The 14,579-nt window shown below is 54.5% G+C and overlaps 1 protein-coding gene across 1 annotated transcript in view; it reads left to right on the top strand.

The window, feature by feature from the left end:
• Window positions 1–8,320: 8,320 nt before the first annotated feature.
• Window positions 8,321–14,579, top strand: part of SLC45A4 (solute carrier family 45 member 4) — a 41,426-nt gene continuing 35,167 nt past the window's right edge. The window contains exons 1-2 of the mRNA XM_077750034.1: window positions 8,321–8,405; window positions 11,547–12,185. Of these exons, the coding sequence (XP_077606160.1) occupies window positions 11,948–12,185 (238 nt within the window). The 5' untranslated portion in view covers window positions 8,321–8,405; window positions 11,547–11,947. The remainder of the gene's footprint in view (window positions 8,406–11,546; window positions 12,186–14,579) is intronic.

The raw sequence follows: 14,579 nt of genomic DNA, 5'->3' as shown, positions 1-14,579 counted from the left end.
TTAACTAAAAAGCAAAATCCATGGCACTGAGTTGATTATGCAAATTTGGAGAAACTATCTAAAGGTCAGAGGTAAAAAGTCAGGAGAAAGTCTGTATTTTAGCAGAAAGCAAACGTTGCAGGGAGTGTTACCTCTTGGGGGCAGTTTGTCCTTTCCACGTAATTTCCTCCCAAACCTGCTTGTGCCCGCTTCCCGGGTGTTGGCTGCTGGCCATGTTCTCCTTCATATCAGTGAACATCTTTAGCACAGGACGCAGAGGGATCCTGCTTAGAGAGACGCTTGATGTCCATCCTAGTGCCTTGCCCCCTAAAATTTAGGCAGAAAATAAGTACTTTGGTGTGATTCAGCATTTACATTTTTTTTTAAATTTATTTTTGAGACAGAGACCGAGCACGTGTGGGAGAGGGTCAGAGAGAGAGGGAGACACAGAATCTGAAGCAGCTCCAGGCTCTGAGCTGTCAGCACAGAGCCTGACGCGGGGCTCGAACCCACGAACCATGAGATCATGACCTGAGCCGGAAGTCTGACTCTGAGCCCCCAGGCGCCCTGCTCCTGAGTATTTAACCCTGGCCCCCTGCTGGTGGGCGGTGCAGAGTGGCAGCTGTCTGGAGGGAAGGGGGTGGGGCGCTCAGCGTCCTGTTAGAACACAGTGCCTTCCCCGCTGCGTCCACGTAGCTGGGTTCACGCAGGCCGGGGCTCTCCCCAGTGCCCCTCCCGCCGCTGGCTCCTTCTGGAATGGGGTCAGGAGGAAGTTGGCCGGGCACTTGCCTTCACTCCCCTTTGATTCACCCCGCTGTCCCACTGTCCCACCGTGTTACCTAGGAGCCCCACGCCGCTCCTGGACGTCTGGGCGGGTGTGGCGGTGAGGAGCCTGCAGCCGCCCCGGCCCCACGGCCCTAGGAGCCCCTGGTGGCCCTGCAGCTCATTCCGGGGCCCCGACACTTGCCTTTGCAGATGGACAAGTGGCTGTGGGTGTGCTAAGCAAGGACAGTCTGGGCTGTGAGTTGAGTGTTAGTCTGTGCACAGCAGCCTTTCCACCAGCATCTCGCCCTGCACCTGGGAGGTCAGCGCCTTTCCAGAAGGACTCTGCCCCTGCTGCGCCTCCCTGCCAGGATGTGTGTGGTTAACGCCGGCGTGCTGGGCGGGCACGGGCATGAGCCTGGCGGGTCATCCCGCAGCCCTGGCCTCTGCAGGGAGCGCCGCGGCCGGGNGGGGGGGGCCCCTGCGGGGAGCCCTGCGGCCCAGGACCCTCTGTGGGGAGCGCCGCGGCCGGGGGGCCTCTGCGGGGCTCTTGCCTCTGGCTTCACGCAGTGCCCGAGATGCCTTCAGCTGCCCTCCTGCTGTGTCCCATCCTGCCCTTGGGCCCGGAGCTGGGGCGCAGGGGGCTGCTTAGAGCTGCGGTGAGCTGGGTTGGGCAGTGGGAGCCATCGGTGTCCCCCCTGCTGTCACCGGAGCGCCCGGGCACCCCTGTGCTGAGGAAGACCTAGAGTCTGCCGTGTCCTGCTAGGAGTGCAGGCCCAGCAGAGGCCTCCAGCCCGGCTGCGGCAGGTCCACTAGACTCGGCCAAGAGCCCAGCAGGTGGCCGGGTGGTGGTGCCACGTGTGGAACGTGGCCCTGCGGTGTTTTCTGCTCCAAGAGCCCAGGTCACACCTCGGGAGCCACAGGACTCCTGCTGGTTTGTGAAAGCATAGTCGTTCCTGAGAAATTATTTGCAGGGTGTGGTGCCTTAAAAAGAAAAAAAACAGCCTTAAGTAGCGTGTGCATTTCGGAAGTGTACTTGAATTGCAACGTGCCAGTTTTAAGGCGTTGAAAAACACCATCTCGATCATTCATTAGCGTTGACGCACTGGTGTCTGCACCCTATTCAGAAGAGAACGGGATTTTCTCTGAGCTCTGTGCTTATGTTGCTCTTCTCTCTGACAGGGAGAGATTTCTGAAGATCCGTTTTCTCTTTTTAATGGAGTCCTTAAGGGCTGGTCTGACCCTCTACCTCTGTGCCCACGAATCCGTTCCTTTCCAGCCGTCTGAGCGCCCGCAATGTCAGGCACTGGACCAGCGGTAATGATGGGCGCCCCCCGTCTGCTCAGGCCGCCTGCCTCTGGTGGGAAGTGCTTCCCCCTTTACCTGGGTGCCAGACCGGGGGAAAGGCAGGCAGCATGTACCGGCTGCCCCAGCTGGGAGGAGGGGGACGCTGAAGGAGTCGTGGGGGGCCCAGGCCGGCTCCGAGGACGCTGTGCTGCCAGGGTCTCGGAAGCAGGGCTCCGAGTTACTCGGGCAGAGGGGGGAGGAGTGTGGGCAGGAGCTGGTCCTTCCCGTTCTGTAGACCTGTCCCCACCTCGCGGGGCTTATGGGGGTGGGGTCCTGATGTGGAGCAGTCCCGCGCCCTGGATCCCTGTGGGAGGGAGGTGTGTGTGGNGGTGGCTGGGGGGGGGCGTCTGTTGAGAAATAGTGTGATTAGACTGACTTGTTAAAAGTGTAGCAATATTTTCATCCCCTTTCTCCCAGGGGGGTCTCTTTCCACCTTTCCTTTGCTTCAGTCTGTTAGTACTCAGATCGTGCATGCGCACACGCGCACACACACACGGCTCCCCTCACCCCTGTCCCTTCACCAACAACCCAGTTCACAGCAAGCTGATCACAAGGAGCCAAGTAAAAACGGATGTGAGTTCCGACGTGTGTTGTGTCTGGTTTCTGAAGTGTCCTTGACCGTGGCTTGTGACATGCACACTCAGAGCCTGGGTTGTAGAAAGATGGAAGCCCTAGTGAGGCATTGTGATCATTTAATGTGCCGTCCGAAGGACACTTGAGTGGAAAGGGTGCAGTTGGTAACCGTGCCGGGCTGTGTCACCGTGCCGTTGTGAGTGTGTCCCAGCTGGCTGTGGCGTGGGTGCGTGCTGCTGCGCCGGTGCCTGGGTCCGCCAGAGATCTGGTCCCATGGCCCAGGTGGAGGCCCGGGTCTGCGTTTGTGAGCCAACTCCCTTGGCTGTCACGGTCCAGACTGAGCCACGCTGTTTCCGTCCACGGTGTGGGCTCCCATAGCAACACCGCACTGGCGGGGTGGGGGGGTCCTGAAACACCAGACATTTGTTTGTCTCCCCTCTGCGGGCTGGAAGTCTGACTGGGGTGCTGGCACACCACCGTTCTGACTTAGGGGCTTACTTCCTGGGCATGGCTGCTCTCTTGCTGTGTCCCCACAGGGTGGAAGGAGCCAGAAAGCTGTGAAGTGGCTTTCATAAGGGCGCTAATCCCATTCGTGAGGGCTCCATCCTCACGGCCTGAGCTCCTCTCAGGGGAGTTTGGGGGGAGGGGGCCCGGTGGTCAAGCACTCAGAGCAGCACACACATGTGAGGATACCACAGTCACCTAATTGAAATTCATGTTAACTTTGTACGTCTTGAGCCCACCTTTCCAAGACAGGAAAGGCAGGGTTTCTGCAGGTGACACTTCGAACACCTAGACGCAGGGAATCCTGGGTGGGAGGAGGTTTTCCCACGCACGGAACGTTCACTGTGGCCCCCTCTCGATTCCTTTTTTGTCAGATGATTTTGGTTATGTTTCTTTTTTTTTGTAAGGATACAACATTTTTTTTTTTAAATTAGTAAACCATTTCTAGGATACTTTTAGGTTCATAGCAAAATCAGCACAAAGTAACAGGTTCCTGTGTGTCATCATCATACACATATGGCTGCCTCTGTCCCCAGCATGTCCCCCACCCGGGGGTTCTGTTACAGCTGATGGCCGGTCCCGACCCGTCATCATCACCCGAAGTCCCCCAGCGTGCCCCGGCTTCACCCTTGCTGCCGGGCACCCTGGGCTTGAACAGCTGTGCAATGTGCCTCCGCCTCTGTGGCTTCACGCGGAGCAGTCGTACTGCCCTGAGACTGCTGTGTCCACCCTCCCAAGCCACCCCACTCCGGCCCACCCCCGATCTCTTTGCCGGCTCCACAATTTTGCCTCTTCCACGATGTAGGAATCCTGCTGCACCTTAGTCTTTCAGGGCTGGTTTCTTTTCCTTACCGATGTGCATATAAGTTTCTTCCCTGTCTTTTCATGGCTTAATGGCGTCTTTCTGTCTGGACCACAGATTATCATCAGCCACCTGCTGAGACACGAGGGCTGCGTCCGGGCTTTGGCAATTGTGACCAAAACTGTGAGCATTCACGTGCGGGTTCATGTGTGGACAGAGGTTTTCAGCTCTGTTGGGTAAATACCAAGGAGTGTGACTGCTGGATCATGCGGGAGGGGCTCATTGGGTTCACGAGACACCACCGAGCTGTCTCCCAGAGTGGCTGCGCCCTTCTGCGTCCCCAGGAGCCGGGCATGTGCGTTCCTGTCCTGGGCCCCGCCAGTACCCGGCACTGTCCACGCAGGCTCTGACCACGCCCAGAGACGCGTGTAGGGATCTCGCTATACTTCACGGTTTTCTGCATAACACGCAGCTTCTTTCCGTGGGGCGACATCCTGCATCTTTAGTGAGTTGCCTCTTGGGGTGTTTTGCCCTTTCTTAAATTGCTCGTTTTCTTTTTTTTTTTTTAATATTTTTATTTATTTCTAGGAGAGAGAGAGACAGCGTGAGCAGGGGAGGGTCAGAGAGAGAGGGAGTCACAGACTGAAACAGGCCCCAGGCTCTGAGCTGGCCGTCAGCACAGAGCCCGACGCGGGGCTCGAACCCACGAACCGCGAGATCATGACCTAAGCGAAAGTCAGACGCTTAACCGACTAAGCCACTCAGGCGCCCCAATTGCTCGTTTTCTTATTGTTGAGTTAGTGGTATATCTTGGAGAGCGGTCCTGTAGCAGATGTGTCTTTTGCAAGTATTTTCTCTCCATCTGTGGCTTGTCTTTTCCTGATAACGACATTGATTTTATGTTGGAAATCAATGGGATTTCTCAGATGCTTTTCAGGAAGTAACCTTATAAACAGATTTGCCAGAATGATTCTTTCTTATCAAGGGTATTTTAAACTTGCCTAATTCAGTTTTATATCTTTTTATGTTCTTGGTCTAAAAGCTGATCATTTCCTCCTCCTCCTCATCCTTTGAGAGACAGAGAGACGTAGAGAGAGAGTGCGAGCGAGCCCAAGCCTGCACACACACTTGAGCAGGGGAGGGGAGAGAGGGAGAGAGAATCGTAAGCAGGCTCTATGCAGGGCTCAATCCTGTGACTGTGTGATCATGACCTGATCCAAAATCAAGAGTCTGACGCTTTGACGGCCGAGCCACCCCAGGTGCCCCAAAGCTGATCTTACTCTCTACTGCTGTTTGCTTGGTTTCCCTGGCTTTGGTGTTGTCTGTAGGTTAGTGTTCTCTGCTGTGGTCATCTGGTGAGGGAGGGAGGCAGGCTGATGGTGATGGAGAGGACTGTGCCAGTAAATATTTGACAGGGTCACTGGAGGCTAATAGTTGACGTTTTAGAAAAATGTTAGTAGTTCAGTGGATTTTCTGAGGGTGGGGATGCCTGCTTTTCAACGGTGGGTGTGCAAAGCAGACAGCTGTGGCCACAGACCAGCCGCCGTCGTACATCTGCTGCTCGCCTGCAGGGCCCGGAGCGCCGCTGGCGCGCATGCGTGCCCCTGTGCATGGGGACGACATGGAAGGGGCAGGATGTGCTTGGGGTGCATTGCAAGCGTGCATTAACTCCTGTGGCCATTTCCCCCCGATTTTGTAATCACGCTGCTTGCGAATATGCGTGGAAACTCAAAGTTGAGCTGGAGCCCCTGGCGCCTGTCAGATATCACTGTGCAGTTAACTTAGTGATGGCATCCCGCTAACAGCCGGCGTTCCACATCGCCGGTTGTAGGAAGTCACGTGTTCTGGCATCAGTTACCCTTAAATTAGAAACAGGACAATAGAGGAAGTTGTTGATTGGGACAATTGTAGTTTCACTGTGTAAGTGCATCTGTAAACCAGAACCAAACTGTGTCCCCTGAGCATGCCGATGGCTCCCGGAGCACACTCCGGAGGGACACGTGTGTCCTCTGCTCTGGGAAGTGTGTCCGAGAGGTGTGTCTGCTCTTCTGAAGAGAAGACTCTGGAGTCAGAGGTCACAGCTTAACACCTCTCCATGTTTTCAGCTCCGCAGGAGGCTCTTAGGATGTGCTTTGGGGTCTGTTCCTAAGCTGCTCCAGTACAGGTCAGGTTTTTGCTTGGGTGCTTGAAATTAGGTCCTTCAGAAGGAAACATTTTAAGGGTTTTATTTTGGTTAATGCCCTGGCATTTATATAAAGTAGTTTCCTTAAGGAAAAGAGTTTGCACGCTAAACAGTGACTTCCCATACCTCACTCTGTGGGCGTAAACCTGGCTTTCTGGTTCCCGATTGCTCCCCTCGGGACCATGACACCCCTGGCACCCAGGCCCCAGGCCAGGGGCAGGGCAGCCACGTGGGAGACGATTCCATGCAGAGCCACGTACCACGCAGCTCCTTGTGCCTCGCTCCCGAACGAGGCTGTGATTTAGTCTCGTTCACACCGACAGGGACCCCAAGTTCCTGGCTGAGGAGCCGATGATTGGGCTCATGCAATGCGCACGTGAGCTTTGGGACATCACCCTCTGTTACCCCAAGTTTGGAAAGGCGCCTAGTTTGGTAACGATTAGTACTTTTGTTAACCTGGTGATAGACTTTCTGTCCATTCTTGGACATTTAAAGAATTAGATTATCAAACTGTAAAAATCACCAGCCTTAATTAAACAAGAAGGGGTACATGGAGCCTTTGCAGAGTATTGGAGACCTCCTGTGTCTAGAGATAAATTTGTCAGAATGGATTGAACATGGTACATCTTCCCCGCGTGTAAATGAACAGCATCATTTACTAGCCTTCCTGTAGGCCAGCTAGCCAGCTGGGAAAGAGAAGGGAGGAGAAAATCCCGTTTACGTTGGCTATAAAAAAGATAAAATCGTTAGGAAGAAACTTACCTAGAAATGTGGAAAACTTGTGGAGTGAGTATTTCAAAGTTCTCGCGAGAGGCGCCGAGGTGGTCGACAGTGGTGCGGCAGCCTACAAGGGCCCTTCTCCCGAAGCTGACCTCTGAAATCAGTGGAATCACATAAGAGTGCCAACAAAAAATAATTGTTTTTCCTGAGCTAGTCAAGCTTTTAAAGTTCACATACTTACTTAAAACAGACATGCAAGAGTAACTAGGAAAACGCTGTGAAACGGCAGTGGGGTACTGGGCATGGGCAGACAGGCACGCTAGTCGAACAGAAGAGAAAACAGACACAGTTGCAAGTACTGATGGAAATTTGATATATGACAAAGAGGAATCTCAGACTGTTAGGGGGACTTACAAATAAATCCCCTTGTGAAGATTAGATGGTCATTGGGAAGAGATAACAGTGGAGCCTTACCTCCCACCATTTGCAGGAACATGAATCCGAGACCTAAAATGTACCCACTGGTTTTCACTGGGAACTAAGCTGAGCGTGTACTTCAGCCCATGTACGTAGCCTTACTCGGAGTCTATGGGATGTGCTGCAGATGCGGCCACTACGTCTCCCGTACACTGTGGACTCTTCACCTGTGGCTCTTGAACAGAAATACTTGCACCGGCTCTTCTGTCTTTAACTGGCTCTCCCCTCACAGGCTCGGCTGCCGTGGTCTCTGTTGGATTTAGATCCTCAGGTAGCTAAATGCTTGTAATTCTACGTGCATGATGCTTAAATTTTATTTTATTTTCTTAAAAAATTTTTTTCTTAGGTCTTTATTTTGAGAGAGACAGAATGTGAGAGGGGGAGGGGCAGAGAGAGGAGACACAGAATCTGAAGCAGCTCCAGGCTCTGAGCTGTCAGCATAGAGCCCGACACGGGGCTCAAACTCATAGACCGCGAGATCATGACTTGAGCCGAAGTCAGATGCTTAACCAACTGAGCCACCCAGGCGCCCCTTAAATCTTATTTCTGAATTATTTTGTGTCACCCCCTAAAATGCGTCTAAAGCCCTGGGGCTCACAGAAAGAGTTTGGAAACGGACTCGGCCCAGGGCTGTCTTGCCGATTAGCAGCTGGGCATTGTCTTTGGGATGTCGGGCTGTAAACCGGGTTGGTCAAATCTTTGAGGAACCCGAGTGTCCACTGGCGGGAGTGGGGTTTGTCAGTTCTGCCTCCTTTCAAGCCACTTGTTGGGAAGCAGCTTGGACCCTGGGAGTTTGTGCAAACTTGCGTGGGCGTTCCCGCCTTGGCTTGAGGACGAGAACGTGGAGTGGCCACAGAGCCGTGCCACACGGTTGGAATTCGGTACTTACTGACTGCTGCTTAACGTCGACCTGACCGAAGATGCTAACGATAATTTGTCATTTCCATCAATATAGATGACAGTGAAGTTGCCCGTGTAAAATTTATTCTTGCCACTGCGCTTGCACGGCTTGCGGAAGGGAGGCCAGCTGTGTTAATGCCTAGACTCCTTGAATGACAGGTAAACCCCACACCACGCTCATGCCATTTCACGCGGGCTTCCCTCAGGCCTGACCCTGCTAGCCGGGCGTGGGGCTCCCCGAGAGCTGGTGCAGGCGGGGTGGCCTTCCAGTCTCCGCAGCCCCTAGCACGTGCTGCTTGGCTGGTTAGCTGTCATTCATTCATTCATGCATTCATTCATTCATTCTTTCTGTAACCTCACCGGCTCCTGCCGTGTGGCCAGGCACCGCGGGAGGTGTGGGCACGGACGAAACACGGGTGGTGGCGTCTTCCATGGTGTTCCTTTCTTTCCCCTGGGCCAGGGCTACGGGAGCCCCTCACACGAGGGGGTGGGGCCCATCTTCTGGGGTCGCTGAGCTGGAGACGGGTCACCAGAGCTGCCGTCTGACACGGTGCAGGGGGGCGCCGAGGCAAGCAGGGGGCTCCCTTGAGAACTGCCCGGGGATCGCGTACTCCGGCGGGCAAGCAGCTGGAGCCCTGCTCCCGGGGTCCCAGGGGCCACCTCCTTCGTGGGAGCGTGGCTGCAGCCGTCCCGCGCCTTCCTGTCCGCTCTGAGCAGCCACTGACTCGGGTCCCTAAGGAGGCAGGATGTGGACCTTGCCACATCTGGGCCGCTGATGGATTCAAAATGTAATAACATGAGTGTCACGTTTCAGCATTTCTGGAGAGGACTTGTTCCTAGTTAATCATAATCTCAGCGCTGCTCAGCTTCGACAGAGTTGGCATTTGGGGCCAGGTCATTTGCTGTGGGGCCCTGCTGAGCGGGGTCTCTGGGCCCTACACAAGTTGTGACCACCAGCAGTGTGTCCAGACGCTGCCTGGTGTCCTCGGCTGAGAACGCTGCCGCAGAACAGCCTGCGTGCTTCCTATGGAGCGTGCCTTCTGGCCGGTGGTGGGACGGCCTCTGCGGAAACTGCCTTGTCTCCTGCGTGGCTGTTGGGATGGCTGTGGGGGGGTGGGGGGCGAAGGGACGGAGCTAAAGGGTCTCGTGTTTACAACGAAGTCAACAGGATTCATAGAAAACCGATGACTGTCATTTCTGTCCAAAAAGCCCAGGCACTTTAGGCTTTTACAAACCCGCCTGGGTATCCGTTGTTCACATAAAAATCATCTGTCTTGTTTGGTGGAATTTGGAATTTGCCTTGTTTGGAAGGCATTTAAAGTCATTGACCCTATTTGGATCTAAGACTCACAGGTTGACAAAAAAAGGTTTCTTTCCTTCATTTTCTCAGGCTGGGAGCTGCCGCCAGGTAGGGACGGGGGGCAGCGGGTGTGGGTGCTTGTTACTCTTGGGTGATTTTTTTGTTGTTTCCAATATCCTTTTGTTTACTTTTTGTGTTAGAAGTAGTTTCATAGGGGCGCCTGGGGGGCTCAGTCGGTTAAGCAGCCAACTCCTGATGTCGGCTTAGGTCAGGATCTCACTGTTTGTGGGTTTGAGCCCTATGTCGGTCTCTGTGCTCACAGCGCACAGCCTGCTTTGGATCTTCTGTCTCTGTCTGCCCCTCTCCCACTGACTCCTTCTCCCCCCACCTAAAATAAATAAATGTTTAAAAAAAATAAAAGAAGTAGTTTCATAATACGCTTTCTAAAAAGGTAGAGGTTAGAAACTGGTTTTAATGGAGATGTATGGTAGGGACCCTTAGAAAATTTGCAAGAAGTCTGAAGCTTGGGGATTCTCAGTGTGAAGTGCAGTGGCGTTCAGGGGCGGCGAGGGGCACACGTGCAGTCAGGACATGTGACATGATGATGAAGTGGCCGGGAAGGACTTGACCTTAAGGGAGGGCAGCCCGGCCTTGCTCAAGGCTCGGCACCTGCTGTCGCCTCTGGGGCTCCCTGACGGGGCACTAAGTGAAAGCCGCCCGTAGTTTCTCATCCCTTCTGGGGGGAAAGGGAAAAGGCACTAATTAAGATCATCTTTGGCTCTGTGAATGTTAACTAGAAACATTTTTATTTAAACTTGTTGAAAATCTCTGGTAAGATATCAACTCACAGACATACCTTAATATAAGATGTGAACACCATTTGTGTGATTTTGGGGTCCTCTCTTTTTTAAAACTTTTTTTTAGAGAGTGAGCATACATGTGTATGCAAGCAGGGGAGGAGCAGGGGGTTGAGAGAGAGAGAGAGAGAGAGAGGGACAGAGAGACTGTCTCTCAAGCAGGCAACATGCCCAGCGTAGAGTCCAACATGGGGCTTGATCCCACAACCCCAGGATCATGACCTGAGCTGAAATCAAGTCGGCTGCTCAACCGACTGAGCCACCCAGGGGCCCCCACAGGGTCCCCTTTTTAATGCACTTCAGATTGAACAGGACCCAGTGCCTGGAGGCTGGACTCCAGCAGAGTCATGGGCAGCCCTAGTCTTGCCTCGCATTTTCCTAAAACCTTTCTAAGGGGAAGTTTCTAGTTAAATGCGAGGCAGTCGATGCTTTATTGTGTGTGTCCGTCTGGGGGAGAGAACGCATCCCGAAGCTGGGTTGTAGGGACGAGGGCCGTGCAGGGTGGGGCATGACTTCCTCACCCCTAGGAATTGTGTGGGTCAGGAGCCTGTGAGACCCTCAATGTGATGTTCAGACGCGGGGATGCATGTACGAGTTTTCCTGGAGAGGGGCTGCAGCTTTCATTTGATTATCAAAGGGGTTTATAACCTGAAAAGGTTAAAGAGCACCGCTGTGGACGGCCCACACAGCAAGAACTCGGCTGCCTTCGGGTGGACTTTGAGTGTCCCCGCTTCAGGTGGCAAGATCCCCCATTGTTGCCGTGCCCACCCTCCCACTTTCCACCCCCCGGACCGCATCTTGGCTCGTTTTCCGGCCTCCCTCCGCCCCCCACTCCCGAGCTGTCTGCTGATGGCTCTTGCTGGCCCGAGAGCGGAAGCTGAGCTGTCTCCTCTGCCCTGGCCTCCCTCTGTTGTCCTCTCTTCGTCCTGCCCCCGGATTAGGTCCGTGCGTGTCTGTCCGGGAGCCGGGTCTGTTTTCTCTGCAGCTGACCCGGGGCAAGCCCCAGAGACCTGCGGCACCCTCTGGACGGGGTCTCTCGGGTGGCGAGGACCGGTCGTGGAGCACCTGGCCGGCTGGGGGTGGGGGCCACGTGGCGGCCACCCCCGACTGACTCTCTGCTGGGGTTGTTTTCCTCTTTTGCAGATCAACCAGTCACTCGATGGGGAGCAACGGCGGACCACCTTTTTGTGTCACCTTCCCTCTTCTCTGTAGCAAGAAAAGTCACTTCAGCACCTCTTCGATAATAATGATGAAACTGGTATTAACTGAATGGCAATTATGGATTTTTAACTCTAATTCACAGTAAGCCAGCAAAGCCATATGTTTCAAATCCAACCCAAAGTCATTCTGTTCTGCTGCGTGTCTCACCCGATTGTTAGAAGTGGAGAGATCTCTGTCTGTGCAAAGAGGGATATAAGCATTACTTGCCGGAGGAGCACAACTGGAGCAGAAAGAGAAGGCGTCCTAATTTATCCTTAACGATATATGATAGCATTATTTATATAGATAAAGGAAATATATATATATATATTTTTTTGGTGGTAATGAAAATGGCTCCGCAAAATGCCGACTCGGAATCTATGCAAGTTCAAGACTTGGCTGTGCCCCTGCCGGACCTGCAGAAGCCCGGAAGCACGGACGCCCACTATGAGACCATCAGCGAGGGGTCCATCGACCGGATCCCCGTGCGCCTGTGGGTGATGCACGGGGCCGTGATGTTCGGCAGGGAGTTCTGTTATGCCATGGAGACGGCGCTGGTCACGCCCATCCTGCTGCAGATTGGTAAGTGCCCTTCGCGCCTGGCATCGGCGGTGGCGGTTGGAACGCAGGAGCCGATGTCGGCGCCCGGAGCTCGTCGCAGGGGCTGGGAAGCGTCCGGAGCCCTGGGAGGCAGCATCGTGCTCTTGGCTCCCCTCAGCCCACTCTGGGTTTCCTCCTGTTTCACACCGGGGCCCGGGAGGGGTGGTCCTTGGATGCTGGACTTGGAGGTGCCTGTTTTGGCAAAGAGGTCGTTGAGCGCTTGAGTGTGTGCCGTCAGCTTTGATTCGTTCTAATCTGAGCGAGCCCATCTCTCTGTGGTGGTACCTCCTGCCTCCTAGACACGCTGGCGGCCGTGTGTGTCGTCCTGGGCAAGCTGGGGGATGTCTCTGCCTCTCACGCGGCTTCCTTCCCGAGAGAGGGGAGGTGATGGCGGGCCAAGAAGACAAGTGCCTGGAACGAGCCTTGGAACAGGCCCGGAGAACCCCGGATAACACGGTGTTCAGTTACCGCCTTGTTGATGACTTAACTGAGATTCGTGGGGACTTCAGGTGGCTGAAGCCGGGCATTTCCGGAAATCCTGGGGTCCGCACACTTCCACTCCACTGTGAAGCTAGTACGAGGAAACCACCCTGGTGTCCCTTGTGGGTTACCGCTGGGGAGCCTTAGGCCCTTGGAATTGTGTCCGCGTTTGGTTTTCCCCAATGTCTAGGGAAGAGTTCGGGGCGGGGGGGAGGAGGCAAGCTGTTAAAATCCTCGGTTTCCTTTCAGAATTCCACGTATGCATCGTACCTGCTCATTTTGGTTGTTTTAGAAACGTATCTCTCTCCAAACATAACGTTTCCCGTTCGGTGAGCGCTGGCTAGTCCCGACTCTGCCGGTCACTCAGTCAAGTGCATGAGTCCAAAGCGCCTCCTCTAGTTCCGATGGTGCCATCGTGGGAGAGCGGACCGGACCTCCTCTCCCAGCACAGCGGCGCCCGGGCTCCAGCAGCCCTGCGACACCGTGTGGTTCCCGCACATGCCTCTGCGCCCTGGCGCTTAGCACATCAGCTTATTCTCTCGGTAAAGGTTACTGTCCTTCAGCACGTTTTCCTCTCTCTAATCCGTGCTTTATCTTCCATCTCTAAGAACGTCCTGAGGTCTCCCCACACCTCAGACAAGGCAAAGAGCATCTCGAGAGTGGGGACAGGAGAGCATGAGCTGTGTACGTCACTCTTGATCCGACATCTCTGCATTTGTGTCCTGTGCGTTCCTGGGGTCCCCGCGTGCTGGGGTGCTGAGGGCCGACAGGACACCGCGTCTGTGCTCGTGTGGCCTGCCTCTGGTGGAGGTGGGGACGTGGCCAGATACTTGACAGTGCTGGAGCAGGGTGGCTGCAGAGCCTCCCGGGGCCGCCCCGCGCTGGGCGCTGGCACGGAAGGCCTGTCGGCACGGGGCCTCCGGGTGACAGTGTGGACAGAAGCAGAGGGCACTTGGGCAGAGGGGGGCCTGGCGGGTTTATGAAACCGAAGACCGGCTTTGTGGCCAGATCTCGGGGAGTCCAGTGGCAATTGATCAGACATTTATTTTGTGCCTTCAGTATGTGAGGACTTGGGTTTGGCCCACCGTTAAGTTCATCACAGTGGGGTGGTTGCAAGCAGAAATCGAGTGTCATCACTCCGTTTCTAGACCACTCTAGACCACCGGGAGCTCTGGATACTGAGAGCTAAGTAGTTCCGAGAGTACAGATTTGGGGGCTGTTGTTCCCAGTTTCTTGGTGGTAGATTTTGTGTGTTGTGGCTTAGAGCCCCAGCACCAGTGACTCTGGAACGTTCCACTTGACAGCCTGTGCCTCTCCATCTCTGTACAACTTAGCACATTTCATCGCTTGGATTTGAGTACTTAATGCGCTATGTGAGGCCTGTATCAGTTTTGGATAATCTGGGGTAATAAACATGCATTTTGCTGTTTACTTCACACAGATTCTGTGCACTAACAGCAGCTTTTGAAAGTTGTAGGTGTGTCTGCTGCATACAAACCTCTGGAAATGATGACTGTCTAGGGTAGGGGGAGGGGGGGAGGGGCCTGTGCTGATCCCCCGCACTCCCCGGGCCCCGTTCAGGAGGCAAGGGGGCGAGGGGATGCAGGGTTCCTGACAGGTGGAAGGAATGGTTCTTCTTGAGGTGTTTCCGCTGAGGGGCAACACAGCGATCAGAGTTTTCTCTCATCCGAGGCCGAGTTTCTTAGGAAGCTGCCTGCCAGCCCCGAGGTACGGCGTGTGTTCCTGGACCGTAGGTGTTAACAGTTTCTGGAGCTGGTGCCGAAACCACCGCGTTCTTCCACGCTCAGCGGATCGCTCAGCCCACATGATCCACGTTTGCAATTGTGGAACTACCACAGCGAAGGCCGGGTGTGTGTTCAGCACCCGAAGGGCCCC

This window comes from Crocuta crocuta, unplaced genomic scaffold, assembly GCF_008692635.1.
Source record: "Crocuta crocuta isolate KB4526 unplaced genomic scaffold, BGI_CrCroc_1.0 scaffold119, whole genome shotgun sequence".
Classification (NCBI taxonomy): Eukaryota; Metazoa; Chordata; class Mammalia; order Carnivora; family Hyaenidae; genus Crocuta; species Crocuta crocuta.
The sequence above is the reverse complement of the archived record's forward strand: the minus strand, read 5'-3'. Positions and strand labels throughout refer to the sequence as shown.